General features: G+C 51.9%; 15 protein-coding genes across 15 annotated transcripts; 8 read left to right on the top strand and 7 right to left on the bottom strand.

The window, feature by feature from the left end:
- Positions 1-193: 193 nt before the first annotated feature.
- npl4 (nuclear protein localization protein 4) lies at positions 194-2,232 on the bottom strand (the record flags this gene model as incomplete). Its single annotated transcript, XM_058470119.1, has 4 exons — positions 194-322; positions 410-1,874; positions 1,938-2,068; positions 2,134-2,232. The coding sequence occupies 4 exons, from the start codon at positions 2,230-2,232 to the stop codon at positions 194-196; spliced, it is 1,824 nt and encodes a 607-aa protein (XP_058333260.1).
- A 685-nt stretch (positions 2,233-2,917) lies between these two features.
- On the bottom strand, positions 2,918-3,715 carry pst2 (putative NADH-quinone oxidoreductase Pst2; the record flags this gene model as incomplete). Its single annotated transcript, XM_058470118.1, has 4 exons — positions 2,918-3,016; positions 3,071-3,467; positions 3,543-3,628; positions 3,689-3,715. The coding sequence occupies 4 exons, from the start codon at positions 3,713-3,715 to the stop codon at positions 2,918-2,920; spliced, it is 609 nt and encodes a 202-aa protein (XP_058333259.1).
- A 756-nt stretch (positions 3,716-4,471) lies between these two features.
- Positions 4,472-5,236, bottom strand: yth1 (cleavage polyadenylation factor RNA-binding subunit YTH1; the record flags this gene model as incomplete). Its single annotated transcript, XM_058470117.1, has 1 exon — positions 4,472-5,236. The coding sequence occupies one exon, from the start codon at positions 5,234-5,236 to the stop codon at positions 4,472-4,474; it is 765 nt and encodes a 254-aa protein (XP_058333258.1).
- A 714-nt stretch (positions 5,237-5,950) lies between these two features.
- On the top strand, positions 5,951-6,319 carry N7468_000819 (uncharacterized protein; the record flags this gene model as incomplete). The annotated part of the gene is made up of 1 exon (XM_058470116.1): positions 5,951-6,319. The coding sequence occupies one exon, from the start codon at positions 5,951-5,953 to the stop codon at positions 6,317-6,319; it is 369 nt and encodes a 122-aa protein (XP_058333257.1).
- A 1,659-nt stretch (positions 6,320-7,978) lies between these two features.
- Positions 7,979-8,194, top strand: N7468_000818 (Glycoside hydrolase superfamily; the record flags this gene model as incomplete). Its single annotated transcript, XM_058470115.1, has 1 exon — positions 7,979-8,194. The coding sequence occupies one exon, from the start codon at positions 7,979-7,981 to the stop codon at positions 8,192-8,194; it is 216 nt and encodes a 71-aa protein (XP_058333256.1).
- Positions 8,195-8,270: 76 nt separating this feature from the next.
- On the top strand, positions 8,271-9,122 carry N7468_000817 (glycoside hydrolase family 18 protein; the record flags this gene model as incomplete). Its single annotated transcript, XM_058470114.1, has 1 exon — positions 8,271-9,122. The coding sequence occupies one exon, from the start codon at positions 8,271-8,273 to the stop codon at positions 9,120-9,122; it is 852 nt and encodes a 283-aa protein (XP_058333255.1).
- A 487-nt stretch (positions 9,123-9,609) lies between these two features.
- On the top strand, positions 9,610-9,930 carry N7468_000816 (uncharacterized protein; the record flags this gene model as incomplete). The annotated part of the gene is made up of 1 exon (XM_058470113.1): positions 9,610-9,930. One exon carries the CDS (start codon positions 9,610-9,612, stop codon positions 9,928-9,930), a length of 321 nt encoding a protein of 106 aa, XP_058333254.1.
- Positions 9,931-10,032: 102 nt separating this feature from the next.
- Positions 10,033-11,478, top strand: N7468_000815 (Acyl-CoA oxidase/dehydrogenase type 1; the record flags this gene model as incomplete). Its single annotated transcript, XM_058470112.1, has 1 exon — positions 10,033-11,478. One exon carries the CDS (start codon positions 10,033-10,035, stop codon positions 11,476-11,478), a length of 1,446 nt encoding a protein of 481 aa, XP_058333253.1.
- Positions 11,479-11,734: 256 nt separating this feature from the next.
- N7468_000814 (fungal specific transcription factor domain-containing protein) lies at positions 11,735-13,703 on the bottom strand (the record flags this gene model as incomplete). Its single annotated transcript, XM_058470111.1, has 2 exons — positions 11,735-12,311; positions 12,379-13,703. 2 exons carry the CDS (start codon positions 13,701-13,703, stop codon positions 11,735-11,737), a joined length of 1,902 nt encoding a protein of 633 aa, XP_058333252.1.
- A 457-nt stretch (positions 13,704-14,160) lies between these two features.
- On the bottom strand, positions 14,161-16,148 carry N7468_000813 (transcription factor domain-containing protein; the record flags this gene model as incomplete). Its single annotated transcript, XM_058470110.1, has 5 exons — positions 14,161-15,135; positions 15,187-15,666; positions 15,729-15,945; positions 15,993-16,057; positions 16,116-16,148. The coding sequence occupies 5 exons, from the start codon at positions 16,146-16,148 to the stop codon at positions 14,161-14,163; spliced, it is 1,770 nt and encodes a 589-aa protein (XP_058333251.1).
- A 415-nt stretch (positions 16,149-16,563) lies between these two features.
- On the bottom strand, positions 16,564-17,525 carry N7468_000812 (PIG-F family protein; the record flags this gene model as incomplete). The annotated part of the gene is made up of 3 exons (XM_058470109.1): positions 16,564-16,717; positions 16,788-17,074; positions 17,127-17,525. The coding sequence occupies 3 exons, from the start codon at positions 17,523-17,525 to the stop codon at positions 16,564-16,566; spliced, it is 840 nt and encodes a 279-aa protein (XP_058333250.1).
- Positions 17,526-18,311: 786 nt separating this feature from the next.
- On the bottom strand, positions 18,312-22,125 carry N7468_000811 (uncharacterized protein; the record flags this gene model as incomplete). The annotated part of the gene is made up of 7 exons (XM_058470108.1): positions 18,312-18,881; positions 18,938-19,498; positions 19,627-20,585; positions 20,659-20,811; positions 21,014-21,356; positions 21,675-21,687; positions 21,974-22,125. The coding sequence occupies 7 exons, from the start codon at positions 22,123-22,125 to the stop codon at positions 18,312-18,314; spliced, it is 2,751 nt and encodes a 916-aa protein (XP_058333249.1).
- A 245-nt stretch (positions 22,126-22,370) lies between these two features.
- On the top strand, positions 22,371-22,887 carry tim9 (protein transporter TIM9; the record flags this gene model as incomplete). Its single annotated transcript, XM_058470107.1, has 3 exons — positions 22,371-22,378; positions 22,487-22,568; positions 22,702-22,887. Coding segments are annotated over 3 exons (276 nt in total), but the record flags the coding sequence as incomplete, so codon positions are not given.
- Positions 22,888-23,549: 662 nt separating this feature from the next.
- On the top strand, positions 23,550-25,114 carry N7468_000809 (bifunctional alcohol dehydrogenase/S-(hydroxymethyl)glutathione dehydrogenase; the record flags this gene model as incomplete). The annotated part of the gene is made up of 6 exons (XM_058470106.1): positions 23,550-23,570; positions 23,627-23,641; positions 23,741-23,854; positions 24,013-24,125; positions 24,192-24,829; positions 24,900-25,114. The coding sequence occupies 6 exons, from the start codon at positions 23,550-23,552 to the stop codon at positions 25,112-25,114; spliced, it is 1,116 nt and encodes a 371-aa protein (XP_058333247.1).
- Positions 25,115-25,747: 633 nt separating this feature from the next.
- N7468_000808 (uncharacterized protein) lies at positions 25,748-26,062 on the top strand (the record flags this gene model as incomplete). The annotated part of the gene is made up of 1 exon (XM_058470105.1): positions 25,748-26,062. The coding sequence occupies one exon, from the start codon at positions 25,748-25,750 to the stop codon at positions 26,060-26,062; it is 315 nt and encodes a 104-aa protein (XP_058333246.1).
- Positions 26,063-27,806: the final 1,744 nt, after the last annotated feature.

The following is a 27,806-nucleotide window of genomic DNA, read 5'->3' as shown; positions in this document are numbered from 1 at the left end:
GGAAGGAATCGGGTATTCTAGAACGAAACTAAAAGGCGCGGATCCACAGGATCAAATAAATCATTCTAAACTAGTTCCCTTGAACCTCTTAGCAAGTTGTTCACCGTCGGATTTTGGAGAGAGGGAGCGGGGGGTACGGGTAGCGGGTGAATTTGACCGCCACATAGGGTCGGTTGCAGAAGGCCAAGGCCGCTTAGGGGGGGCGCTCACCACTCTCCTGGAGAATTGTCATCAAAGTAGCCCATCCAGATGTATTCAGCAGCTGCATTCCATCGGCGGGGGAGTGGGAGGTTGCAACTCGGCAGAGAAGAGCTTCTTCATCCTATGTTGATGATTCCCGTCAGTATGATTCATGCGTGAGTGCTTCGAGGGGAGTTCTGAAGCCGCCTATAAAAAGCCATCAACCCACCTTCGAGAATGTAGAAAGCCCATGTAAGAAGCACAGAAGGTGGAAGTCCGAGACGCCCTGGATGGCTTTATCCGGGTCGCCGGGAGACATCAACTGTTGGGCTACGTGTCGTAGCTCCTGGCTTTCGCCGATGATTTCGCGATTGGCGATGGGGAACCGGCTATTGATGAAAAGAGGGTTGGATTCCGTTGGGAAGCCGTGAGTCAGAGTCACGAGCAGAAAGTCCACGGGGAAACTGGGTTTGGCATTCTCCTGTACACTAGCCCCGTGCTCGTTGATACGTCGAAAGAAAACCTCGGGGATATACCTGGTCCGGCTTCCAGTATCCTCATCGTCCTCGGATTGTACCAGCATGACAGAAGGCTCTGCCGAGGGTTCAATAATATCCGCGCGCACCATTTCCACGGCTGAGACAGTCGCTTGATATGAGCTTACAGCAATTGCCCCGGTGTCATCACCGCTCAGCACACATGTCACGAAGTCTGATCCAAAGCGTCCTGATCGACTCCATTTTGTCGCTTTGGGGTTCTGAGCTTGCAGGCGTGAGGCGAATGCAATCTCTAATGAGGAGAGGAAGTAGGAATCGATGTGGCGTTTGCAAATCACAGAGCCATCTCCCCGGCCTGCGTCGAGAAGATCTGTGAAGATGACTCCGACTTTCTGTAGACCACAAAGGTGTGCGACCTCATCGACTTCTTTTTCATTGTGCCAATCATGGAGCGTGATACCATCCACTTCGTTGACCTGCGGCGGTTCATAGATCGCCTGGACCACAGCTTTGATCCCGAGAGGCACTTCTGTGTATTCTTCGTACGTTCCGTAGAGGAAACCTAGTCTTTGGGCACCCGATTTACGCCAGAAGTCCAGAAGAGAGTTGATCAAGTCCGGGGTCGAGAATTCCACATGGTCCACCATCCGGAACTCTTGGGGTTGTAGGCTGATTGCGCTCGGTTGACATTTGGTGCAGATGCCTTCCGGCCATGGTGGGTGGCCAGACGGACAATCTTGTCGTACTCGGTAGAAAGGCTCATTCAAGGGAGGTATATAGGAGTCCTTGACCTCGGGCTTGTTGGTCGAAGCATTGATCTTTCGCAAGTAGGAATGGAAAGACAAGTGTTTGATTTTCTTTTCGGATAAGTAGTTCGAGTCGTAAGGCTCGAGTGGCATGCAGTAGTCACACATGCCCCGAGGGCCATGTTTGCACATCCGCTGGTCTTGCTTGCGCTTGATCTTACCGTCTTTCTTGTCTAGGATGTTGTCTAAGGCCGATTGTTTCACCACATCCCATGGATTTGATACGTCAAGGGTAGGAGAGGTAGGCTTTGGTCGGTGGTGCATAGTCTTGTCTTGAGGTACCGATGTCCCGTTCAGACGGCGTTCAGTATATACGGATGTATGTCCGTTCGAGGTCCCATTCTGCGGCGTGGAGCCTTGCTGATATCCTAAGAAAAGCTTGTCGCCATGCCTTGTCGGTGTTAGCCCCATTCACCCAGCTTTCCTTAGACATTCCCAATATTATATCACTCACTTCAAGCCAACTTGGGCGATTGACACCCCATCCAATGCCTGAAGTTGTCGTTCCTCACCGCCGGTGCCTATAGGTCGATTAGACAAGGACAGAGATGCTGGATCAACGTCTGGTGGCAGGTTTTCGAGAATCTACCGACAAGGTTGCATTAAAAGGTGCACGAGGTCAACGGAATAAGCGTAGCGGCAAAACCTACCTTTTGTTGAAGAGAAGGGAAGAGGTCGCCCGGGTTCACAGTGAGTCGGAACTGGCCATTTCGACTCTCAAACCGCAGGAGAATGGGCCGTGTGGCCATGATGTGCTATGATTGATGCCTCAAGAGGATATAGCCAGAGTCTGGGTACGTGTTTTCAAGTGGGGGAGGGGAGGTGGAAGCAGATGAAGCAGATGGAGCTGAGCTTTGATCAACGGTAACGTCACTGCCGCGGGCGGTACCGTCACATATTAACGATGCGCCCGCAATATCACGTAATAAAGACCGGTAATATTTGTAAGCAGATTACCCAAGATTACCCTCGATATTAGGATAAGAGTAGAGCAAATATTGAAGTTGAAGATCGCAGCTTTAAGGGTCGACAGCTTTTGGGCCTGGCCTGACACACGCTTGTGCCAGCTCCGGAACGGGGGAAAAAAAAGGGAATGTCCAGAAGGCGACTTGAAACTTGAAAGTGGTCTTTCCTCAAAAGACCCATCACTACTTCGGTTTGCAAGGTATATTTTACTATGGAAGAGAGGAAGAATAAATAATTGTAGTTTATTGATTATTGAAGATTTATGGGTTCACATGACGCTTGCACATTAAAAAAAAAGAGAGGTTCGCGGCCTTTTCATTGGATAGAACATTTGGCAGGCAAGCCGCATGGCCCCTCTTTCTTCTTGTTTTCTTTCGCTTGAGGCTGGGTATTTGGTTGCTCGGGTTCGGGTTTCTGAGCCTTCTGGGTAGTTGCAGCTGCAGGAGCAGACTCGGCGCCGTCATGTAGTCACTGATGAGCCTTGGCAACGGTCTCGTAGAAGGCCTTACCCTGGGCCTCCGCGATGGCCAGCTCAAGGGCGGACGGCTGACGGGATCCATCACCAGCCTATGAAGAGGATTAGACGATACACTATACCAACCCATCAGGAATTGAACTTACAGCAAAGGTACCGGCGCCCCAGGGGCTGCCGCCGTGGACCTCATCGAGGTTGGTGAGCTGAGCGAAGGTGGTCTTGTAGCCCAAAGGAACATAGATGAAGCCGTGATGGGCCAGAGTGCTCATAGAAGCAATGGCGGTGCTCTCTTGGCCACCACCGGGGGTGCCAGTGGAGATGAAGAGACCAGCGTACTTGCCCCAGTAACCGCCGCTCATCCAAATGCCACCCGACTTGTCGAAGAAGGTCTTCCACTGGGCGGGGAAATTGCCGTAGCGAGTGGGGATACCGAAGAGCACACCGTCATATTCCAGCAGAGTTTCAGGCTCAGCAATGGGGTAGTTGGGCTTGGGAGCAGCGTGCATCTTCGCCAGGACCTCCTCGGGCAGAGTTTCCGCGATCCTTCAAGAAAAGTCGTAAGTCAACTATTCAAAGACCAAGACAGAGTTAGATACGCCGTCGGTGCTATGCACATACTGGTAAATATCGGCCTTGCCGCCGGCAGCTTCAATGCCCTTCTGTTCGGCCTCAGCAAGCTTTGCAATGTGGCCCCAGGTGGAATACTTTTCAAGATGGTGTCAGCTAATGAAAGGGCACAGCGGGATCGGGTTGGAATCACATACGAAGACGATCGCGATCTTGGGAGCCATCTTGAGACGTGGTTGTATAATTGATTACGTGGGTAAGTGGAAATTGGAGGAGCTGGAAGGTTGATCTAGCAAGGGCGGAGGGGAAAGAAGGGGAGGTATTTATACTTAAAGTTGTCTCTCCATCTTCCCCCCCCCACTTCCAATTGATTTCAACACCTGCAGAGAGTGCCATGGATTCCACGGAGCCCGGAGTCCAGCTACCAATGAGCTGAGGAAGACCCGAAAGCTTCCTTACGCAACCAGCCCTAGAGCATTTGAAGTCCATCAGTCATGAATGACAAGATAAGAGTTTCATTGGTGGGGGGGGGCCCCACACCGCCTTAGTCGAGTCTGACCGATCGTGACAAAAGCCCTTTTCCCTGCTTGCCGACCCAAGAGGTATTCCGTCCCTCCAGGGCGATTGCTACGAGAATTGGTAATACTGATGAGCATTTCCCGCCCAGGCGGACTCTAAATTGAAGCTTTTCAACAGTCCATGTGGGGCAGTCTTTGCTGGCTTGGGCTGCGTAGGACCCTGGAGGCTTGGAGGCGGGGCTGTCGTGGAAGATTCTCGGTCCATCGCGGGGTCCAAAGTGCATGTCTCCATTAAGGGTATCTTCGAACTTAGCGGCATAGCTAAAATACAAGCGGGTGGAATTGTTCACGCCAGGAACACAACACAAGACCAAAAAGAATTGAACACGCCATAGCTCCGTAAATGCAATGCGGCCATGAAAATCATGTACAGAATAGCTTTTGCCCAGTGGCGGGAACCATTCAACCGCGGCCTCGGCCGCGATATCTGCCTCGCATGAAGCCACCGCCACGCCCACGCTCACTGCGCCATTCACGCTCTCGCTCCTTCTCGCGTTCTTGTTCTTCTCGGATCAGAGCTCGCTCATGTTCTAGTTCCTCCTCTGTCTTTTCCGTGCGAATTGTGGGCCGCGGAAGGTTCTCCGTCCATCGAGGATGAGCGTTGGCGCATGCTTTGCCATCGGGACAAAACCCTGCCAGATAGAAGGGGCAGATTTTGCGTCGGACATGACGCTTTGCGCATAGAGGCCCTAATTCGCAGAATCCACGATCATAGTGCTCGCACGGGGGAAGCCGTGCCTCTTCGCGAACGTGTTGGTAGAGACAATCGTCGCCGTTTGGGCAATACCCAGAGCGAGAGAATGACTGGCATTCGGGCATGCGGCGCAGATTGTACTCATGCAAATACTCGCACTTGATGCCCTTTTTGCATAGCCCCTTCAAAAAATGTTTGCACACCAGGGAACCGTGGGTTGTTGATGGGGCGAGGCCCGAGGCTGTTGTCGTAGATGTCGTGACACGAGAGGGTGTGGGATGTCGGTCAGGACAGGCTGGTCCTAAGGGGCAATGTCCTTCACCGTAAGCTCTGCAAGCGGGGACATCGCTGACGAGACCGAACCCGAAATTTTTGCGGAGAAAGGGGCGAAATGAGAATTCATCGAATGCTGGATCACGCGTGGGTTCGGCAGAGAGAACACGGCTCGCCGCGTTCGATATGTCGGCAGTCATGGCTGCAACAATTTGGGTATTTCGGCGCACGACTCGTGGTTGATAAAGAGAAGGATTGGGACAATGCGAGACGCGATGTACACTGCACCAAATAGAAGGGCAGGGTGAGCTTTATCAACTGGCGCTGGAGCTGGAAAGCGGAATGTCTTAGGGCCTTACAAATCAGGCATTAATATTTGCCTAGTTTGCACTGGAAAGAGCCGCCTCGAAGCTTCTCCGCCTCTCTACTTCTCAGGGGGGGGTTCTTCCTCTCTCATTCAACCCTTCTCTTGAGTGGCGTAGTCGGGCTATTTTTCACTCATATTTCAGCAGTATTAAGGCACCCTAAATATACTTACCGCATTACTCAAGTCCTCACCCAGCAGACTTCAAACCTCCCTAAACAAGCCTGTCCCCTGTTATCTAGATGGGGATTTTGTATATTTCAAGCTGATATTTCAGACTCTCCGGTCATACTACGGGCTTCTTCATGGGAATCAACGCCGGAAAAGCTCCGCTGCTACTTCCATATGCAGTGCATTATGGGTAGACACAGATAGGAGCGAGGCACAAACGGCCAACCATCCACCATCCAAACGCAATAGTAGCCAGGAAGACCGTGGGAAAGGCCTGGGAGGAGTTTTCGAAGCTTCTGTTGCAGCAAATATGATATTTTGAGTAGTCCTCGGGGGAATAAGTCTGATCAGGCCCATCCAACCCCGTTCGATAAACAATATGAACAGTTTGAATTTTCTCGCTCAGGCAGGCAATACCCACTCTGGACTGGAATCGTCTCGCGCAGGAATCCGTACGCCTTCTGCAGAATGCTTGATTGGTCCTACTAGTAGGGCGAATTTAGGCCCTTCAATCTGCTTGTTCCACCCGGGGCATCAGGCCGCCCACTTAGCTCTCTATGTCCCCCAGATCCAGATCATCCCCAACCCCGCTAATAGACAACGATCGCCAGAGTCGTCTTTGGATGCTCTGGAATCAACGATGGGGGAATTTCAACCAATTGATTGGAGACACTTCCGGCAAATACTTCTCCAGAGGCACGGCGATCGTAAATCGCTTATTCACGGCGGCGGAGGCGTGTTGGCCTGAGGACTCGGGCGATCGTTTGCAGATCGTAACTGGTATTGACGCCTAAGCTCGGGATGAGGACGCTCTCGTCGGAGCTCTGAAAAGAAAGCCAATCGGTGGAATCCGTGAGTCATATCTACTATGCTGGTGAGCGAACTAGGCATAGGGCGTCTGTCTCCTAGATAGTTTCCCGTGTCGGGACCAGGGTTCCCCTGAAAGAGGATTTTCCTCGTGTTCCTGGAAAAAACATGCCAAAGAACTTCTTCTACTTATCGCCAGGTCGATTTACTCCATGAAAGCCCTGGTCACGGTGTTAACTCAATCACGGTGTTAACTCAAGCCAGATGTAGTTGTCGGGGATATGCTCTTTGGGAACGCCAATGGCATGACACAAACAATGGGCATCTATTTGGGGTTCTACCGGGCCCTGAAGGGGCGCTGGCGCGGAGATCTCATTCGCTAGAAACGACCTCGAGGCAGCTGGCGCTTGGAGTCTACAGGTTGGAGCCGAGATATTATCGCTGGGTGCGGTATATTTGTTTCCCTGCGGGATCGGGAGAAGGTGTACGGAGTACGCAGTACGTAAAAGCCTTCGATATTACCGACAGCCCCACTCCTGTGCATGGTCTCAATGATGGCCCATCCTAGTTTGGGCTGACAGGCTCTGGGCCGCCCGGGCGGGGTGGTTCTGGCTTGTGTTTGACAGCATACATTGACAGCACTAGGTCAAATTCGAGGTGCTATGCCAGCAGCGAGGCCTGCAAGCAGATGTGATCTCTAGGAGCACGAATGATATCAGAGCTAGACTGGGTAAATAACACCCAATTGATGGACTTTGACTGGCCCTTGGATGTGGGAAGAGGCCATGAGGGATTTAGGATTCAACAAAGAGCTCAGTGCCGAGACTTCTTGGTACGAGACATTTGATAGAAAATTGAAAACAAGGATTACGCTTCAGACGTATGACCCATCCGAAGCTTCTATTCCGTGCGGTCGATGCCCTCCTTTACTTTGGGGCTGTTCTGTATAACCCCAGGATCCCTTTGAATCCTGGTTCGAATGAGAAATTTATGCCCGGTGGGCTGCCCAAGTGTCATGAGACTCATTACAGATCGGCCCCATCACCAGGACCGGGGGCAAGATGCAGTGCTTATCAAGCAGAACGTAGAATCCCTGTAGCTCTTGCTGAGAAGTCTCAAGACGTTGGCGCCATAAGCAAGAAAAGCCGTGGAAGAAAGAAAACGAAGGAAAACAAGGAAAAAAAGAAGAAAGACATAAAACAAGACAAAATCGAGAAAAATCGAAATTCCTCGAGTGTGGAGATCCAGTGACGAATCATGGAGAATCATGGAAAATCCTCGAGGGTCATGAGACTTCGTGCAGGAGCCCTTGGAAATCCCGGGAAGCATGATTAATCGTGGCCATCTGATTGGCCTCATAGCGAAAGTGGATGCGCCTTCCCCCACAAGTGACGCCCGCCATTGTGCACGAGACAAGAGCCTCCGGATTTACTTCCCCCAGCTTTTTGGTGCTTTTTGGTGCGTTTGCTGAAGAAGTCGCATCCAATAACACGCGCCCAATGACAGAGTCTGTCACGTGCACTCTGACTTTTCCCCCAATTGTGAGCTTCGTCGAATCCACAATCCGATCGCTCCCAAGTCTCGGCTTTCGCTACACTCGATGCTCTCCTTCTTCCGTCGGCGTGGCGCCGACGCCGACACCGACGAGCCCCAGGCCTCGTCCAAAGTTCCGTTATACACCAATGCAGCTTATTACCCCAACTGGAGGATCTACAGGAACCAACCGCCGTCCTCCCTGCGTCTAGGCTTTATTTCGCATCTCTATTACGCTTTCGCATGGGTCAAGGAAGATGGTGAGATTTATGTATGCTCCTGATAATGCCAGATAAGCCCATCAACCCCCCCCACTGACAACATGTTCAAAGCTCAGCGATCCGTGGGCCGATTTGCAAATGGAAGTAGATAGTTGTCAAGGGGCCTTACGCGCTTTCATTCAACTCAAACAGCAGTACTCTCAAATGCGCGTCATTCTGTCCATCGGGGGAGGAGGCAAAGGAAGCGAGAACTTTGCATCCGTGGCCCACAATCGCGCGAAGTTGGAAACCTTCGTACGAAGCGCGCGCCAATTAGTGGATGAGCATGGTCTGGATGGAATTGATATTGACTGGGAACACCCTGCGACGTCCAAGGAGGGCAAAGATTACGTTCGCCTGCTTTCCCGCCTGCGCGAGGTCCTCCCTGCCCCCCGTTACACTCTGACAACCGCCCTACCCGCTGGACAATGGGCCCTGCGGAATATCGACCTCTCGGCGGCGCAGAAATACTTGGATATGATCAACCTGATGACGTACGACTTCTCGGGGCCTTGGGAATCCGAGACTGGCCACCACGCCCAGCTCTACGGTTCTCCCACCTCATGTTATTCGGCGGTCAATTATGTTCTCACCCAAAAAGTGCCGTCTCAGAAAATCATCCTAGGGATCCCCACGTATGGGCGCTCCTTTCTAGGAAGCAATGGACCGGGCCAGCGATATACCGGCACGGGTGGTGAGGATGGTGTGTTCGACTACCGCGACCTCCCGCGGCCCGGTGCTCAAGAGTATTTGGATGAGCAAGCTGGTGCTGCATCATGTGTCGGTGGGGATGGGGGCTTTGTCTCGTATGACAATCCCTGGACGGTTCAACAGAAGGCCCAGCTGGCCATCTCCTCCAAACTCGGAGGCCTGTTCTATTGGCATATCTGCTCAGATGGCAGATCCCCAAGCCTCATAGAAACAGGGTATAACACTCTCCACGACTTGTAAAGCGCTTAAAATTTGAATGCGCCCACCGACAGACTATGTAGCACTGCCGGAACTGCGCCTCTTCTTCAAGTGAGCGATATAAACAGATAGGGCATAATTCCATTAGCGATCTGAGAAGTCAGCTCCATACAGTTGAGCCAATGCTAGCATGTGTCCTCGGTATTTCGTAATTCTTTGGAGAAAACAGGCATAGGGTGTCAGCACGTGCCGTGCTGCGGAGAGGCTTCTCCACATGCGACGACCGAGGCTTATATCAACCCCGCATAGTTCCCCTGAAACTGAATATGTCTCTTGCTCAACCTCACCGCAGGAATATGTTCTTTCCAAAAGCTTGCTGAAACCTAAAAAGTTCTATAACATTATTGCAGATGTCGCCGTTATCTGAAGCTGCAACCGCTGAGACGGGATCGTTTACTCAGCCTACAGCTTTAGAGAATACGTACACCTCCGATCAGAGCCTCCAGAGAACTTTGAAATGTAAGATGCGATGAAAGCGGATGCTTTGGTTCATTCTGACATATTAGGGTATCTCCCGCCAAGTATTCTTGGATCTGTTGAATCGCACTTCATCGAGCTCGGCGCCGAAGCTGTGTCCGAGAAGATCCGAGAGTGGAGCTCAGATGCTGAGAGGAACCAGCCTTACGTGAAAAGCTACGATGTATGGGGAAGACGATACGACTATGATCGTTTGATTACAGCCGAAGGCTGGAAGCAGCTCGGCAATTGGGGGGCCAGACGCAGAGTTGTCTCGAGCGGTTATGATTCTTCGCTGGGTTCTCAAAGAAGGACAGTGCAGTATGCCTTGTAAGGGATCAAAAATCCTTACTCTGAATCTCGCATTGGAGCTCACCATGCCTCTAGGAACTATCTTTATTCACCCTCCTCGGGTTTGTTCTCGTGCCCTATCTCCATGACTGATGGCGCGGCTTTCATCTTATCATCCAAGATTAAAAACCTCCCACCCACGCACCCATTCCAACTCGTATTCCGACGTCTTGTGGATGAAAAAGAACCATGGACTTCCGGCCAGTGGATGACGGAGAGAGTTGGAGGCTCCGACGTCCAGAACACCGAGACATTTGCCAAATACGCACCCTTTGACAAGGAATCCATTGATCCTTTGGGCGAAGGGGATTACCTGATTAATGGGTTCAAGTTTTTCTCATCCGCAACTGATGCGAATGTTGCTCTGCTACTTGCCAGAACACCATCCGGCAAACTCAGCACTTTCTTGGCGCCCCTTCGAACCACCGTCGTTGGAAGTGATGGAACGCATCGACAGGTCTCCAACGGTGTGCGCATCCACCGTTTGAAAAACAAACTTGGAACCAAGGAATTGCCGACGGCTGAACTGGAATTGAAAGACATGCGCGCGCATCTCGTTGGAGAGCTCGACCAGGGTGTCGTCACCATTGCGCCCCTGCTGAATGTTACTCGTATCCACACGTTCATTGGGTCTCTAGCCGCATTCCGCCGCGCAATCTCGATCGCAAAGAGCTTTGCCAAGGTTAGAACAACAGTGGGTGAGCCCTTATGGTTGATTCCCATGCACTTGCGCGTCTTGGCCGATCTGGAAGTCAAGCATCGCGCCGGCTTGAACCTTGCCTTCTTCACGATTGCGGTGATGGGACTAGTGGAAGACGATGTTCTCCCGCCCCCCGAGCTTCCCCATTTACCCCGGGCTGGAAAAGAGGCAACCGTCGTCTTCCGCACTTTGACGGCAACTACGAAAGCCGTAATCAGCAAGATGAGTATTGCAGGGATCCAAGAGTGCCAGGAGGCTATGGGAGGGGTTGGTTTCATGGATGAGCCTGATGAGCCCGAGTTCAACCTCTCCAGGCTGCTGAGAAATACCTTGGTGAACTCGATTTGGGAAGGCACCACCAATGTGTTAGCCAGTGAAGCCACCCGATTCCTCTTGAAAAATTTCAACACATTCGATGCTTGGATTGAAAGAGTTCACGCTTCAATCAAACATACGGAATTCCGAAATGCTTTGACTGTCTCTTGGGCGGCGCTGAAGACTCGATTCTTGTCAAACAGTCAGAATCCAGCGACAGTGATCGCAGATGGTCGTCGCTATATGTTCACTCTAGCTTCCATACTCTGTGGTACTCTCCTGGCCCTGGACGCCGAGAGAGATGGAGATCCAGTATACCATGAAATCGCACGTCGCTGGATCTTGGATGTCGAGAGTGGCGTTGGAGGCGCATTTTCCGACATTGTTTCCTCACGAGAGTCGAAGTCCTCCCCTACTGAAAGCCACGCCGATTGGGACTGCAGGATCGTTTGGGGCATTGACCTTCCCCAAAGAGTCTCTGGCCACCGCTCCTTAAACTCGACCTCGAGGCTGTAAGCCACTTGGTGCGAGCCACCGTTAACGATTCTACTAGTGATGCGCAGCAACCTAACATGAGGCCTTGGAAAGTATATTTAAAGTTCATAACTGGAGACTTCAATTCAAGTTCTTGCATAACATCAGTTATGGGCAATACTAGTACTAGTGCTACTAGTAGCTGCCATAGTAGACCAGCATCAAACGGACCGGAAAACACTATGTACCAAGACAAAGGAATGAGAAACGAGGGTAATATATGTACATAGAAATACATTCATCCTGCAGAACTTGCAAATAACTCGTCAAACAAGCCTGGGTGCAACTCATATCTGTTTTCTTCATCGACAGAAGCAGAGGACATCTTGCCAAAGGCCAAGATATCTCCCGCTTCAAGTTCGCGCAGAGGTTGCTTCATCCCATCCCTTTGAATACCGTAGTAAGCGTCGTTGATAGTCTCCAGAATGTCTGGATAAGACGGCTCGAGTAATCGAGTGGGGACGATGGTCCCTTGTGGTGGAAAAAGTAAAGAGTTAACCTCGTGTAAACTTCGATCAATTCCATCCACGCCCGTGGATTGCATGTACGCGGGTTGCACCTCTATTTCACCGGCGGTATTTCCAACATAAGGATGCTCAAGATGGGATTGAGGGAAGCTCCACATCCGCCTTTCGTTTGTTCTAGACACTTCATCGAGATGCCCCATGACCTTGGTTAAGACGGCTTCCCAGGTGTCACGGTACTTCTGGGCCTGCTGGTTTCGTTCAGCAACAGCGAATAAGACTGACGAGCAGGCACCCAAGTCGTTTGCCACAGAAGCCGAACAGGGCTGAGATGATTTGAACAGACAATAACTGGATTCGAAAGTCAGCCAGGGTTTTCTTGGAGTTTCAATCCTCCTGTTGGGCGCCTCAATCATACCATAGTGTGAGCCCAGCCTGGAAAAGGAGGCTTACGAGAACAAATCCGAAGCCCATATATCCTTTCTGATGAAGGCCTTTGAAGAACTGGCACATCTGCCCTGATGCCTTCATGCATGACTGAATCAGCTCATGGTCCGGAGGTAGGTCGCGGAGAAGAGGCTGCAGAAGGATCCGTATGCCATTGTGCCATTGCAGGTTAATCCAGTCGTTATCTATTGGCGAAAGATTCGATTTCAATGAGCTCTTGAATTCTTTCAGAGCGCTGTATAATGGATTGATCTCCGGCAGCAACAAGGATACCTCCATACCGACGCGACGGACCCTTGTCTGAATCTGCGATTTCAAGCGGACGAGTCTGATGATGGGCAGAAAGACGTCTTCGCTGGCATCAGTGCCTCGATCTCGGAGAAATGACTGTCTACTACGGAAGGTCTGAGAGGGCTCCTCGTAGTCAGGAAGCCTCACATCGATTTCATGTTCTCCAATAGTGAAAGGCCGGTCGAGGAGTCTCGCGATGCTGCGGTCCATTAGATAGACACTCCAGAACAGTCTTCTTTGTCGCCGCGACTCCTCCGGTTTGAGGTGGGTGTACCCAGCTTCTCGGTGGAGGCCAAGGGTGATTGCTGTTCGCATCGCTGCGCTAACCATGCTGCTCACCATCGAGCTGGTAGGGACTCTACAGTTATACATTGTCAATAAAAGCATTGCTTCGATGCTTTGGAGAGATCGAAGTTCCGTGAGCGGCGACTTGTATTTCAAGGCCGTGCGCAGAAGATCTTTGGAAGACACACTCGTGGACTTTTGCGAGATTCTGCACGTTGCAGCCCCAATGGCATATACCATGTAGAGCTTGAAATACCTCCATCGGGTTGACGCATCCTGAGGTGCCAATGTCACGGTGCTTCCGAGTCGCTCGTCGTGGGTATTATATAGCTCCATGGTATCTGCGAATGGTAGCTGGTTATGCATAGTCTCTAAATAGGCCTTAATGAACATTCCTCCCTCGGATTGAGTAAAGAATGGACCAAGCTCTGCATCCTTCGAGGCGTCTGCTCGCGTGTATTCTCTACTGGGAGAATGCGCGGCGAGGGTGCTCAGAACACTATCTTCGAAAATTTGGTTCATCTCCTGAGCCAGTGATTGATTGGAGAAGAAGGGAATTTTCAAGGGGTCTGGATGAAGTTGATCGGAAATCGAGATGTTCAGAGGATCCCACTTCGGGTCAGGACTATGGTCGTATGGTCGCGGAGGTGACGATCTCTCCGCAGCTCTAAGCTGTGCTTCCAGCTCCTCGATTCGATCAAATAGAGCATCTTTGGACATGCCATGGTATCTTTCCGAGGCCGGACGGTATGATGTCGGCTCTCGGCCCTTAAAGCAAGAAGATCCTGCTACCTCGCAGTTGACACATGGATCGCCGCCAAAACAGCGTTGCTTTCTCCTGTGGCATCTCCGGCAAGCCTGGGGATTGCGTTTACGGATTTTGCTTGATTTAGACTCCATGACGGAACAAGCGTATCGAGGGATTCGAAGTTTCCATTGAGATTGAAGTTGGCAAGAAATGGAATCGCTACAGCCGTGCCCCTCCGGACTTTTAGTATGTCGTGACTATCGCGGAATATCGCGAACCCCGCGCTGACGGAATCATCACGTGGAGGAGACAGGGGGAATTATGTACACCCCAATGAGGAAACACGATTGAGGAGGTTGACTTGGGGGGAAATATACAGAATAATAGTAATTGGAGTCTTTCCTTGTCCTGAAGGGTTTCCCGTTAGTATTACAGACTCAGCAGCCATGAGCCACTCCAGTCAAAGCCTGCCCCCTCCCAGTCACTACCGAACGGATCCATAGTCGTATCCAATGCAGGAATTCCATCATTGTCCATGATAGGTTCAGAGCTCGTGTCAATTTCTGGCAGGGAATTATCAGAGGTCTGTAACTCTGTCAACCGGGGTGTGTCCGTGGGTCGCAAAATGACTTCAGATTCGACCTCTTGTCCGATCAATGCCCATTCCTTACAATACCCCACATCAAAGCCCTCGAAGAAGGACGCCGTGTCAAAGTCCAATTTCGGTAGCGGCTCTTCAAAAAGGCCTTGCTCTCGAACCTTGTCTGTCAATTTATTCAATGCCCTTAAAGGTCCGACCGCGGACGGCCATCTCTCCGCAAGCTTTTGAAGGCAGAGCTTCACAACTGTCAGTTCATGCTCTGCGTGAATCTGGAGCTGGCTGTATCGCCAGCTGGATAGTAGCGGTAGGCCTGCACAGAGCGGGTAAAATGCATATACTGGGCCTAAATACCGAAGCTCATCCCGAAGGAGAAACTCCTCATAAATCCCGGCAATGAATGAGGACGCGATAAGAGAGGCTGGGGGTGGCGGGCTATTTGGCGTCGGTGAGCGATGCAGGATAGTCAGGACCACAAAGTACATGACAGAGACTTGCTGCACCTCCAGTTGTGATGTGATCACGTCCTCCTGGGCAAGCGCAGAGGAGCGTAGTTTGGGGATAACCTGTTTAGCCCACCGGAATACCGAATTTTCGAGGTCCACTCGGCGCTGCCGGAAATCTTGACGGAGACAACATTCGACGGTGTCCCCAAGAAGCCCTGAGATTGTGCAGTACGCCAAGAAGAGTTGGGCTCGGAAATCATGCGTTGGGAAATCATCCATCGAGGGTGGAAGGACATCGCTGTCACGGAGGTTGATGGTCCTTGGCCGTCCAACTCCAGCCGATATCACATTATCTCGGATCTATTGACCGTCAGAATATAGCTTTTCGGGCCCGGCCGTGAAGATGCTCACCACTAACGACCACCATAACCGCCGTCGAAGACCTCTGTCCCGTGCATTAGGATGAGGTTCCTTGTGCAAGCCAATCTGGAAGGCCATGGCTCCAGCCGTTCTAATCCAAAAGCCGCTCGTATCGGTGGACACATTTTCTGGACCAGAGGGGTTGTACCAATGAAGTAAGCATGCTGCGACGATGGAGATAAGCGAGCCATGACCGCCGCCAAAGAAGAATAAGAGTTTAGCTCGCCGGTAGAACACTTCGCTAGACCCATAACTGAGGTGTGCTTTGGAAACTCGGCTCCCTGCCAGAAAGATCGACTGCAAGAGCAGCATCGAGGGCGGCGTATTGCCTTCCAGCCATTTCGGGTCAACGACCGGAGTCCACGGCGCGCAGTATTTGTTGAAGCTTTGCATGAGTTCTTTTTGTATTGCCAAAGGCGGCAGTTCATATGCGCCCTGGTCTCGTAACATCTGAACGTCGGCGGCGGAGACCTTGGGAGCCGTTAACCCTTCGACGACCATGTTTTCGTCGAAGGGGCGAGCCAGGTATTCACCCCGCCCCGGTAGCTTTCCTCCTTGAGGAAGGCCTCGCCATTGCTCACGGACATCGGAGCATAATTGCTGGCCTCGCCCGCTGCGTCATTTGGCGCAACAGAGACTGCGGGCAGCTCCGGCAATTGCGAGCTCCGCTGGCTCGCTGACTCGGACACGCGAGCATCTCTACTTGGAGAGAGACTGTTGGTGAATCTCTTGCGCTTGCGAGTGTAGGGCCTTGGACGTTAGTTTCATCTTCCTCGATCTTTGAAGCGGGTCCTTACCTGCACTCCACTCCAATCTTCGAGCAGTTAGTGCAGGGATTGCGGGTCGCTAAATCACATCGCACCTACGGGCACGTCAGTCCGTTAAGTAATATGCATGGGGCACACGATACATGGGCGTACTTTTCGTTTGTGACAGATGATACAAGCGCTCATTGCTGGTCAACCCGGGTGAGGGCGGATGATGTGCAACCGAGTGGGGAGGTTCGAGTTTGCGCACGTCGAGTCATCTTCCCGGCATGAAGCCAAACCAAGCCCCATCGACGACATTCCTGTGATTCACCCCCTCCTAAATGGTAGAATGCTGTATTTCCATAAACTTCAAATTTTACTGGTTAGTGTGCAAGGTAATATTGTCTGACTATAAGCGGTCAAAGCTAGTAATACATGATCAACTTGAATATACTAGGAAGTCATCGAGCAAGGGGCTCGATCGGAGGATGTCAAGTCTAATCTTAATGCGTATTCATACAGGCAACTGCTCAAAGTTGCTTCGGCCATGGGCTGTTCCCGGGGTAATGTCACGTCCAGCACCACGTGGTTACATCTGTTATAGACAATGCAGAACCTTTTAATTGGTTTTCTTCTCATCGTCGTCCTCCTCTGGCACGAATTGGATCCGTTTCCCGTAAATGAATGGGGTTCGCGAGATCACCGAGCCTAGTGCATACCCAATGTAAGCACCGGTCAGAATAGTAATGGGGAAAGCCTGCCATGGGCGGTCCCTGCGATGCACTGTCAGTTGGACCGAAAATCTGAAGACCGTACCAAGAATCAAATCGAGAACCGACTTACCAATCCAGTGGGATCGGGATGGCACCAAACCAGGCTCCCAGTCCAGTGCCTAGGGCACTGCCCCAGACAGCATCTGCAGGCCTGGCGATACCCCAGACCTCACGCCAGACTGCCCCGTCCACGCCGTGCACGTAGATCAGAGGGGTGGCGGACAACAGAGCCATATGGGCTGCACAGAGAACCGTCTCGACATTATGGGTAGTCAGAGGAGCACCGAAGAGTACAAGGAGGATTGCAAGGACAGGGGTTGCAAGGAACGAGGTCAGAGCGAAAGAAAGGAAAGTTGGCTAGAGATCGAGAGTTAGCATGGGTTGTTTCGAAGTGGGTGGACATCCATACCATCAACTTAGCCCAGACTCGAGACCAATCGTTCTTCCCACCACTGTGCCTCTTCCGAAGTCCCGGTTTACTGGAGCGAAGAACAGCACCGGGGCCTGACGACGAGCGAGCGGACGCCTTGCTATCTGGTACCGAGCTATCTGCGGCCGGGGCTGATCCGGCGGGGGGCAGGCAGACGATTACGTATAAAAGTTGCAGAAGGGCCAACCATGGGAGATCTGCGAGAAGTTCCTGCACAGGCTCCGCTACCAATGCCTTAAATCGAAAGGCGTATAAGCTGAGGAGAAGGGCTGGATGCACAAACGAGTATATTTGCGCGACCTGCGCGGGGAGGATAGCCACGGGAGGAGGTGATGGTTTCTCGACTGGAGCCTGGGCTGGCGAGAGAGACGAGGTCATTGCGATGGGGGAATTGGCGGATGCCATATCTGAAGCACCTGCCCAGTTCCTGTCCAGCGGAGGTGCAGGGGAGGTGCAGCTCTTCTTTTGTGAGAAGGCGGCTGTTGGTTTGTTGGGTTTGCAATGTTGCAGCCTCAACACCACAATTCTCAGGCCATATGCAGGAACATAACCGCGACGCATGCCTCATGCGCAAGTCCTTTTGCTAGAGCTTTACCAGTACAAATTCTTCATAGAGGCAATTACATAAGACTTTATTTTCCCGCGTTGCGGACATGCTCGAGAAACATACATACAGTCGTATATCACGTAACAACGTCGTTGATGAGGACAAAAGCCTCCGTAAAAAGGGTAAACACAAGTTAGATATAATAGCAGCGAGACAAAAGGAGGACAAAAACAGTGCAGATCATGCTGCCAATAAACAATGGGATGGGGATCGTCCAGGCTCACAAGGAAGTCATTAAAAAAAAAAAGACCGAAAAGCAAAAAGCCCACCGCGAGGCAGTGGGAAAGAGGGTCGACCCCAGCGATGCGCCAGTGAACGCCGAACCCTGAGCCATGTAGTAATTCAATGTCACAGGGATACAAGCAACGAGCTAAGGTACAATCCAGAAAGATACGGGCGGGTCAGGGGTAAGTCATAAGTTCACAAAAATAGATCGTGAACAAAAAAAAAAAAAGGAAATGGAAAAGGAAAAGAGGCACGGGCAATCCAAAGACACATGCAGCAGACAATTTCCCGACATGGCCAGGCCACAAGCCAGCTGGTTTTGACTTAAGCTTCTAAGCTATGACATTGTTAACGGGGTCCTTAGTATCCTCAGTGGCTTCTGGAACTTCATTTGAAGCTGTGCCCTTGGGGGCATCCGAGGGATTCGATTCAGCTGGTTGCGCACTTGCTGGCTCTGGAGTCTCCTTCGAATCTTGCGCTGCAACCTCGGTAGATGGCGCAAGAGCAGCTACCTCCGGGCTGTGCGGCTCTTCAGGAATTGAAGGAGGCATACCAGCGCCTGGGAGCGGTGATGTAGGGGAGCGCACAGGCTCCTCCTTAGTACCTTCGCTTGGGATTTCAATAGTCGGCTGTGCGTCCGCCTGCTTGTCCGTCGTGGGTGAAAGCGGCTGGGGGGCTGAAGAGGGGTCATTTTCAGCACTGTTGGGGCTCTTGACTCGGTCGCGGTCGTCACGAGCACCGTCCCGCACCTGCGCCACCTTGGCCTTGAATTTTCCAAATAGACTCTTCTTCTCCGGCTCTGCACTAGAGACGGAGCTCCCTCGACCACTGGGATCCACATTCAAAGACTGGCTTGTGAAATCAAGGTTCTTCTGCAAGCCACTGCCGATTGAGCTTGTGCTCTGCTCTTGTTCCAAGTTGGTGGCCCCAAGAGGGGGGACGAGAGACCGAGACCGACCTGCTCACTGCTTCGCTTGACAGACCGGTGGAAACGCCAGCTGCGGCGGTTATCGCGATAATCCCGACTCGCATCTTCAGGCTGATCTGCATCGGAGTTGTCGGTAAATGAAGATCGGGAGTTCATTGACGGAGTCCGTGACTGGCTTGGCCGTAAAGAGGTCTCGGTGTGATTTTGATGCGCAGTGTCGCCTGAGCCCGGCTGTAAAGCGGCTGGACCCTCGTGGCTTAACGTCGCTGTATTTGGAGGTTTCGGCGTAGCATCACCAACTACTGGAATATCTACGGACCGCCGCTCCTGCTTCATCTCTGAGGGGAAAGCAGGTGGGGGTTCATAGGCAGGGTTGTGTAAGGAATTGGAGGAACTCTGAGCACTCATGCTGGCACTCCCTGGAATCCGTTTCTTCTGGAGACGCTTGGGCTGCCGCGTCTCTTTCTGTTCCCCCGTGGTGGAGATTTCACAAAGAGACTGGATAGTTTCCGCTCGCGCGTAGGGGTAACCGCCTGGGATGGCGAGGGGTAGGATGTTTCGGGATGATCTGTAGGCTGGGAGGTATCGGCCCTAAGACGTGCGGCAGCTGCAAGAGGTATGGGACCATGGGTTGATGTATGGACATAGGAAGAAGCTGTGCCACTTGAAGGTGTAGGAGGCGCTAGGCCGGGTTTCGTTTCCTCGGGCTCTTCACGTACCGACGGCGGTCTGCTGCCTGATCGAGAACTGCTATGCGACACGGAGAGGTTGGAGGGGTGGACCGGGTTGGCGGTGTTCGTTTCAGCGGCACGGGGGTAGCGTGCAGAGGTGACAACGGGGCCCATCTTTGAAGGCAAGGTATTGCTTCGGTGGACACTACCGGACACCGAATTGGGAGTGCCTGGGCTGGGACCAGTGTTGGAGGTGCGCGAGTTGCGAGACGAAACGGAGGCATTTCGGCGCAAATTATCAAGTTTGCGATGACTTTCGGCGCTGGCGCTAGCACTGGATGCAGATCGCCTGATGGTAGAACTGGGAGACTTTGCGCCAGTCGGTTGACCTTGCGGAGTGATAATCTTTGGTGGGATCCCAGCTTGAACCTCTTTGATTGTCTGCTCGTCGGCCTTGGTACCATTCATGCCAACCAAAAAGTGGTCTTGGTTTTCGATCAAGAAGATCAGGACATCCTGGCTCAGCTTGTATTCCTCGGGAGACATATCATGTTGGGGATGCGAGAGCATCCCCGGTTGGAATATGGCTGACAGGTTGGCGGATGTCATGCGATTCTGTTCTGACTTGGAAGCGAAAACGGCGAGAAGATCCAAGATATAGAGGAGGAGCTGCTTGTTCAGAGGGGGCAGTTCGACGATCAAGCGTTGGTAGGTTTCCACGGCTTTTGGATGGTCGAATTTATCAGCGTCGGGAAGCTCCTTCTCTTCTTTGACTTGCTGCTGGTAGGCTCGGAGAGGCTCCCGGAAGCGCTCATAGAACTCGAGGGGCACAATGGGCTCCGGCAACTGGTTCAAGTAACGACGCAACACATTTGCTGCATCGTGGACCGTATATCCATCCCAGTCTAAACCCTTACCGTACCGTTCGGGCGAATCGAAAAGTTCTTGAAGGTCTTTGATTCGCTTTGCGGATCCATTCAAGCGGAAAATGCCTTCGACATCGGTTGCTGATTGAGAAGGTTAGCCCAAGGTCAATGAGAGATAGTGTAGACCATGAGAAAGGGGTAAGTCACGGCGTACCTTTTTCCTTGAGGAACACACCACACTTAGCGACAACAATCGGGACATATCCGTAGATGAAATTTTCGCCCTGCTCGTTTGTTAAAGAGATTGCTACGTTTGCGTATTTGATGCTCTCGTTGAGCGGCACGCCGAAGATCCCTCGAGCCGGCTCTATGGCATAAGTTAGCACGCAGTTCTGTCTGTTTCAGTCATGGGTGGGATTTCTGCATGAAAAACGATTGGCAGAGGGCCTAGCACCCCAGGGGGAGAGAGAGGGAGGTCTCATTCCCCGCCATAGGTGTCGACAGATATAGGATATTCAGGGGAAGGTTATAGAGGGGCTTTAGGCTGCCGCGCGACAACGCAGACAAACCTGAGCGGGCTGGCGCTGCCGATGCGCTCAACTCATGCGAGGAGAAGTCCCAAATACCTTTCAGCTCATCTTTTCTTGAGTTCCGTTTGAATTGTCTCCACCACGAGGCGAGGTCTCGCTTGGACGGAGGCGACGTGGCACCGACCGGGTCTGGGGAGGCTGGGAAGGGAACCTGCTCGAGGCCCGGCTGCGATTTTCCTGTCACCATTGCGAAGCCTTTCGAGGCAGAGGAAGAGGACGAGGGGACAGCGCGGGAGTCGAAGGCCGGATCGAATTTCAGGAGGAGGGGGAAGTCGCGGGAGTTCAACGGGTGAAGTGGGACGTCACCGCCCGTAGGAAAATCCTGGGGGTGAGCCCAATGAACAACAGGGAAGATACTGAAGGGGAGAGGGGAAAGGGAGAACACGAGAAGGGGGAGGCGTTGGGTGCGAGCAACTTGCCCAAGGCCGACAGGGATGTTGGAGGGAAGAATAATTGAACGGATTCAGCAGAAACGGGAGCTCGAATAGCAACGTTCCAAGGTTCCAATGTTCTCGTGTAATGGTGGCATCGCATAGATTGCTTCTAGAAGGAGGGTTGACAGTTGACGGGGCGGCTGACACGCTAGGACACATTTATCATTCATTCTTTCTCTCCTGTTTCGAAACTACGAGGTACTTACGGGTGTTATGTTGCTACAAGAACGTTAATGTTCCTATACATAGCTTGCCCCTGCGAGTCCTCAGGCCTGCGACCATTATGTCTCAAAGCATCAATCCTCCGCCCTTCCTAGGGGCCAGAGGAGCCCTCTGGAGTTCATTAGGCGCATTCTTGCGAGTTACGGAGCGTGCCTAGACCCCCAAAAACAAAGGGTAATTCTCTTTTTTTTTTATTTTTTTGGCTGAGGCCAGCACTGAAACTAGCTTGGGGCTAGACTGTGCGGGTGGAGTGGATTTCCAGGCACCAGGTCAAGCCGCGAACCTGTGGGCGAGGCCTATGTCGTAGGTGTGGATTCCGTATTTCGACCTACTCGCAGTATTAGGAAACACCAAGAATAATTCACTAGCAACATCCATTCTCGGCACCCGTTTTGACTCGAGCTGGACCACCTTGTCCCTGTACATCATCTGCATGCGTCACACGCCTCAAATCCCGTGACTGCGCTAACCCGAATCGGCTTTGATGGCCTCAGGCGATAACAATCATGTGATATCACTCCCTCGGAAGGGGATCAATGTAATTGCGGCGAGAAACAGCTTCGGAGCTGCACGCCTGCTACGTCCGCCTACGTGACCATACTCCCTCAATTCCATTACATCCGTCTTTCTTCAGATATTGTCATCGACGATATATCAGGAAGGACCAGACTCATATCAGCATGGACGGGTATGTTGTAGCCCTTTCTTTTTTTTCTCGACGCGCTCAGGGGGAATTTGCTTGTGCCGTCTTGATTTTTTTTTTTCATCTCCTTCAGCCAAGGTTCCACGCTAACAGACATCTCCGCAGCCTCAACGCATCCGAGCAGCGCGAATTCGCCTCCCGCATGGAGCGCAAGCAGATGAAGGAGTTTATGACTGTATGTCCGAGAGCAAAGCCTGCGAAAACAAGACCTAACCTGGTGGATGGATTGGACAATGCGCTTCCTGAATCCTGCCCGCTTGCGGTCTATCGCCGGTGAACCATTCACTGATCAATTCCTTCTTTCTCAGATGTACTCCAAGATGGTGCAGCGCTGCTTCGATGACTGTGTTACCGATTTCACCACCAAGTCACTTATCAACCGCGAAGAGCAATGCGTGATGCGCTGTGTTGACAAGCAACTCAAGGGCTCTGCCCGATTGAACGAACGGTTCCAGGAACAGAATGCCGCAATGGCGCAAAGTGGTCAGATCCCCCGGTAAATTATGATGGGGTGACTGTTCAGATGAAGTCGTGCGGGAGCAGCTCGGAGAGAGCGGCTTACCGAGAGCGTTCGTCCTCCGGTTTTATAGCTGGTCGACGTGTCCTTGGTTAGTATCCACAAAGGTATCCACGAAGATTCGGGGCGATAGTCTCTACTCTCCATGTACAATAGTAATTGCGAATCTGGAGCGCTCATCGGGGAATATGGATGATGCCTTCTAGATCTCGAATATGAAAATCGGCCCCTTGCCATTTAGACGAAATGCGGCTCATGATAAGCTGATTCAAGGTGATCCATTATTCGGTGGATTACGTTACTCTTTTGGGTATGCGAATTTGCAGTAGAGCGATCGGTTGCTGCGTATCAGCCCCACCCTGTCAGTCTACGGCTCACGCATCCGTGTCGCCCGCGGTGTCCCGATCCCGTTGGAGACCTAAAAAGATCAAGGAAAGACCCCCCCTCATCCTCCTCATCTTCTCCTCTTCTCCCCACTCCCCTCATCCTCCAAGTGACTCCACTCCCTTGCTCAAAAACCCTGCCATTCCCTATCTTTCCTCGTCATCCATTTCTGTAAGTGTCCCGCCCAACCCCCCCCCCCCCTCCATTGTCGGACATCTTCTTATACCACCAGGGTTCTTCGATTAAGGTTTCATCATGGCCAGCACCGTAGGAAAGGTATGTATCTGTATAAGCTCGCTTTCTGCTTAGGCCTTAGCTAACCTTAATTGCAGACCATCACTTGCAAGGTAAGCTAGAAGCTTTAGCGTTACTGCCGGTGAACCTGGCGTCGCGACAACCCCGCGGAGACATTGAAGGGCGCGTATAACTGAACATCCGCATTACAGGCTGCCGTCGCATGGGCTGCTACTGAACCTCTGTCGATTGAGGACATTGAGGTTCTTCCCCTCGTGCCCACGAGGTGCGCATCCAAGTTCACCACACTGGTGTTTGCCACACTGGTAAGCTTCCCGCTACCCCGCTCTCGTCATAAATCCCCAAAGTCCCGGACCAAAAAAAAAAGAAAATAAAACATAAAATCCAAAAATAAAACAGAACCACCAAAGTGCCAAGTCCAAGCTATTGACACGATTTAGATGCCTACACACTCTCCGGAAAGGACCCCGAGGGCGCCTTCCCCATCGTCCTCGGCCATGAGGGCGCTGGTATTGTCGAGTCTGTTGGTGAAGGGGTGACTTCGGTCAAGCCCGGCGACTACGTCATCGCGCTCTAGTATGTCCTTTTCCTTTCTTGGTCCATTCCTCTGCCATTGTGGCCTCTCGAGCTAACCGAAATTAGCACTCCTGAATGTCGCGAGTGCAAGTTCTGCAAGTCTGGCAAGACTAACCTCTGTGGTAAGATTCGCGCCACCCAGGGCAAGGGTGTGATGCCCGATGGAACTACACGGTTCAAGGCCCGTGGCAAGGAACTGCTGCACTTCATGGGCTGCTCTACCTTCTCCCAGTACACCGTCGTGGCCGATATTTCCGTTGTGGCCGTGACCCCCGATATCCCCACCGACCGCGCCTGTCTCCTCGGCTGTGGTATCACTACCGGCTACGGTGCCGCTGTGCAGACGGCGAAGGTCGAGGAAGGTTCTACCGTTGCCGTCTTCGGTGTCGGTTGTGTCGGTTTGTCTGTTCTCCAGGGCGCTGTCAAGAACAAGGCCTCCAAGATCATTGCCGTTGATGTCAATGACGGAAAGGAGTCATGGGCGCGCAAGTTCGGTGCCACCGATTTCGTAAACCCAACTAAGCTGTCTGGCAAGACCATCCAAGAGCACCTCATCGAGATGACTGACGGTGGTTGCGACTACACATTCGACTGCACTGGTAATGTCGGTGTCATGCGTGCCGCTCTTGAGGCCTGCCACAAGGGTTGGGGTCAGAGCATCGTCATTGGTGTGGCGGCTGCGGGTCAGGAGATCTCCACTCGCCGTAAGTTCTTCCCCCGGGTCTTCTCTGTCCTCGTTTGGAGCCGTCCTTTGCTAATGCTCCTGCTTCACAGCATTCCAACTGGTCACCGGTCGTGTGTGGAAGGGATGTGCCTTCGGTGGTATCAAGGGCCGTTCCCAGCTGCCGGGTTTGGTAGACGACTACTTGACCGGCAAGCTCAAGGTGGACGAGTTCATCACTCACCGTGAGCCTCTGGCCAACATCAACACTGCTTTCGAGCAGATGAAGCTGGGTGACTGCGTGCGCTGCGTGGTTGACCTGAAGTAAAATGTGTGATAATACCTGGATTAATGATCTAAAAAAAAGAAACGAGGAATATGACTTTGACTTTCGGTGTGCGTGTGAACTGTTGGCTTCCAGTTTGTAGCCTGTAATAATGAGAATTGATCACGAAAAACTCAATACATGTGTCCAAATAAGTATCCTTATATATCTAATCCTACTATCGCTTGATATACTCGGGATACCTCGCTCGATTTAAACTCATCAATATTCACCCACCGAAGGGACTTGAGATGGTGCCAGAATGGGCTTCATATAAAGACGAGATCCAGGGAGCACCGATGATTTCTTGTATCTATTTGAGGGCTGGGAGTTGATTACAGACAGAGTAGTCTAGATATCGTTTTAGCGAGATGATTCAATATAGGAAAGGCGTATTCAGGGGAAGGAAATTCAGATATCTAATTCATAACGATTGCTTCGCTAGCCCTATCCTCCCTATTGCCGCTCCCCGGTTCCTAGCTGGAAATGCGGAAATAAGAGTGGGCGGCACTTTTACATGGACGCGGCCACTGCAAAACACGCTTCCAAAGAAACCCGGCGCATCGACTTGGTCTTCTTCAGTTCTCCAAGAATCCTAGCAGAAGAATCAACGGCATCCTGCGTCCATATATGCCCATGGCCCTCGAGGAGAGCTGCGCGGATTTGTTCGTTAAGAATATCCCCGAGCGGGCGGCCGCGTTCATTATTGACATAGTCGAATACACAGCCCTCGTCCTGTCGCTCGAAATACGAAGTGACCCCAAAGGTAGACCGTTCGCGACGTTCAAGGGCCTGATAGCCCCGGCAGTAAGCCTCCCGCGCGAGGTTCCGCTGGTGCTAGAGATATTGACCGGCGGCGGAGGAGCTCTCGCCACAGAGAAGGCCCAACTCCTCGCAGAGCCCAGAGTCGGTCTATCGAGACAGAGGGTAGGCGTTGCGAGGAAGGGATAGGCGGGGGAGCATCTTATTTAGCGCTGGTCAGGCCGAAGGGGCTCTTGCGGGTATACATCTGATCCTGATGGATGTTGGCAAGATCGGGCCACGTGCCAGACTCGCGGATGTCGAGCGTTGTTAGGTCTTCCCGGATCCTGACAAGCCAAGATAGTACGCAGTACAGTCTGCTAGACCCGGATAGCTAGGCCCATCGAGTTATATAGGAGACCAGGATGGGAGGGCTAAACATCACCCATCTACCAGACGACCAGACTCCAGTCCGTCTAGAAACGGGTTTAATTTAGGTCATAACCGATATAAGGGTAGTATTTTGCTTTCCTCGAGGTCAGGAAACTTTCGACAATTCAGTCGGTAATTGAAAGGGCTCGGTCGGAAGGTAATCTGATGCAGGCTACTCTTTTTAGGCATCATAGTCTCTGGGAGGACGTGCATCTCCCACCCACCCGCATGGGTATGGCGAAACTTCGGGGCATTATAGGCATCAACCAACCAGAAACCAGGAGGCTCTCGGACTCTGTAAATTGGGGTATAGTCGCCAAGTGAATTGTAGGCACTCTGTGCCAAGACCCCATCATCACCGGCCATGATATACTTCAAATAGACATGAGCACGGTCTGATGCTGAGATCAGTCTCTCCTTTCCTATTTGTTAGATCAGTGGACAGCAAAAACCCGGACTTTGCAGAATATGTACGGGGACAATCCGAGACATGTTGGTCAAGAACCGTCCGTTATTCGGATTCCGTGACATTAGCTTCTGTCGCTTGTGCGGTGAAGTTCAAGGTGTTAGGGCGACTGGCTGGACGAAGATATTAGTTGAGCATGTTCAGAAGGAAGATGCAGAAACAGGGATAGTTGAGACTCCTATAAATGTATGCCTCACTTGACCCAGGTCGGGTGACAGTAAGCTCTGAAGATAAGGCAGTTTAATTAACCTTTACAGGTTGAATGCAGGTCACATGATATTCAGGTATTATCGGGCATAAATGTTTCCCAAATAGTATAAGGAGCTGACAGCTGAAGGCAGGGAAGGAGCTAAAGGGGTAGCGGAAGGAGATAGCTGAAGGAGTGGCTAAAAGGGGTAGCGGAAGGGTGTACCTACCTGGGTAACTAGTCAAGCACTATCATTATTCCGTGCCTAGAAGAATTTTAGAGCCCGTTGCACTGTGTTTGGGGCCCGCTCAATGGGTTGCCCAATGGGCCTAGTTTGACAGGAAATGAAAGTATCTCGCATCTCAGAATCGAACGTAATGTGATAATCCGTGGTTCGATTGATGCCTAGTGCCTTAGAACACTGATAGTGATCAAGATATGAGGACCTAGGTGAAACCAAATATCCCCATTTGTGGAACACATTCTCGACTCTTCAGCTAGTATCGATAGCTTCGTTGTAGCCACTGTATCTGATAACTCTATCCCCCGTGCAGTTCTGCGGTCCCCATTCTCCACTGTATGGACCTCCAGATGCTCTCGACCCCCGCTTTCTCTGCAATCGAGGGCTTCATACTTTCCTGCAAGTATCCAAACAGTCCTTATGTATGCCGAGATCGGCTCACATCCGGGCTATGGCGGCCGCGATAACACTCCTTTACCGGGAAAAAGGTGACTTTCATGGCCTACGGGTCCTAGTACGGGTCGGGCTATGATCGAGCCTTGCTTTAATTGGCTTGTTGATCGCGCGAGATAGTCTCATCTGGCAGAATCGCCGCGGTTTGAACCCCCCCCGCGGCCTTGCGACTGCC

This window comes from Penicillium chermesinum, assembly GCF_028974085.1.
Source record: "Penicillium chermesinum strain IBT 19713 chromosome Unknown utg000002l:1.0-5270490.0:1.0-5274688.0, whole genome shotgun sequence".
Lineage (NCBI taxonomy): Eukaryota > Fungi > Ascomycota > Eurotiomycetes > Eurotiales > Aspergillaceae > Penicillium > Penicillium chermesinum.
This window is presented reverse-complemented; position numbering and strand designations above follow the sequence as displayed.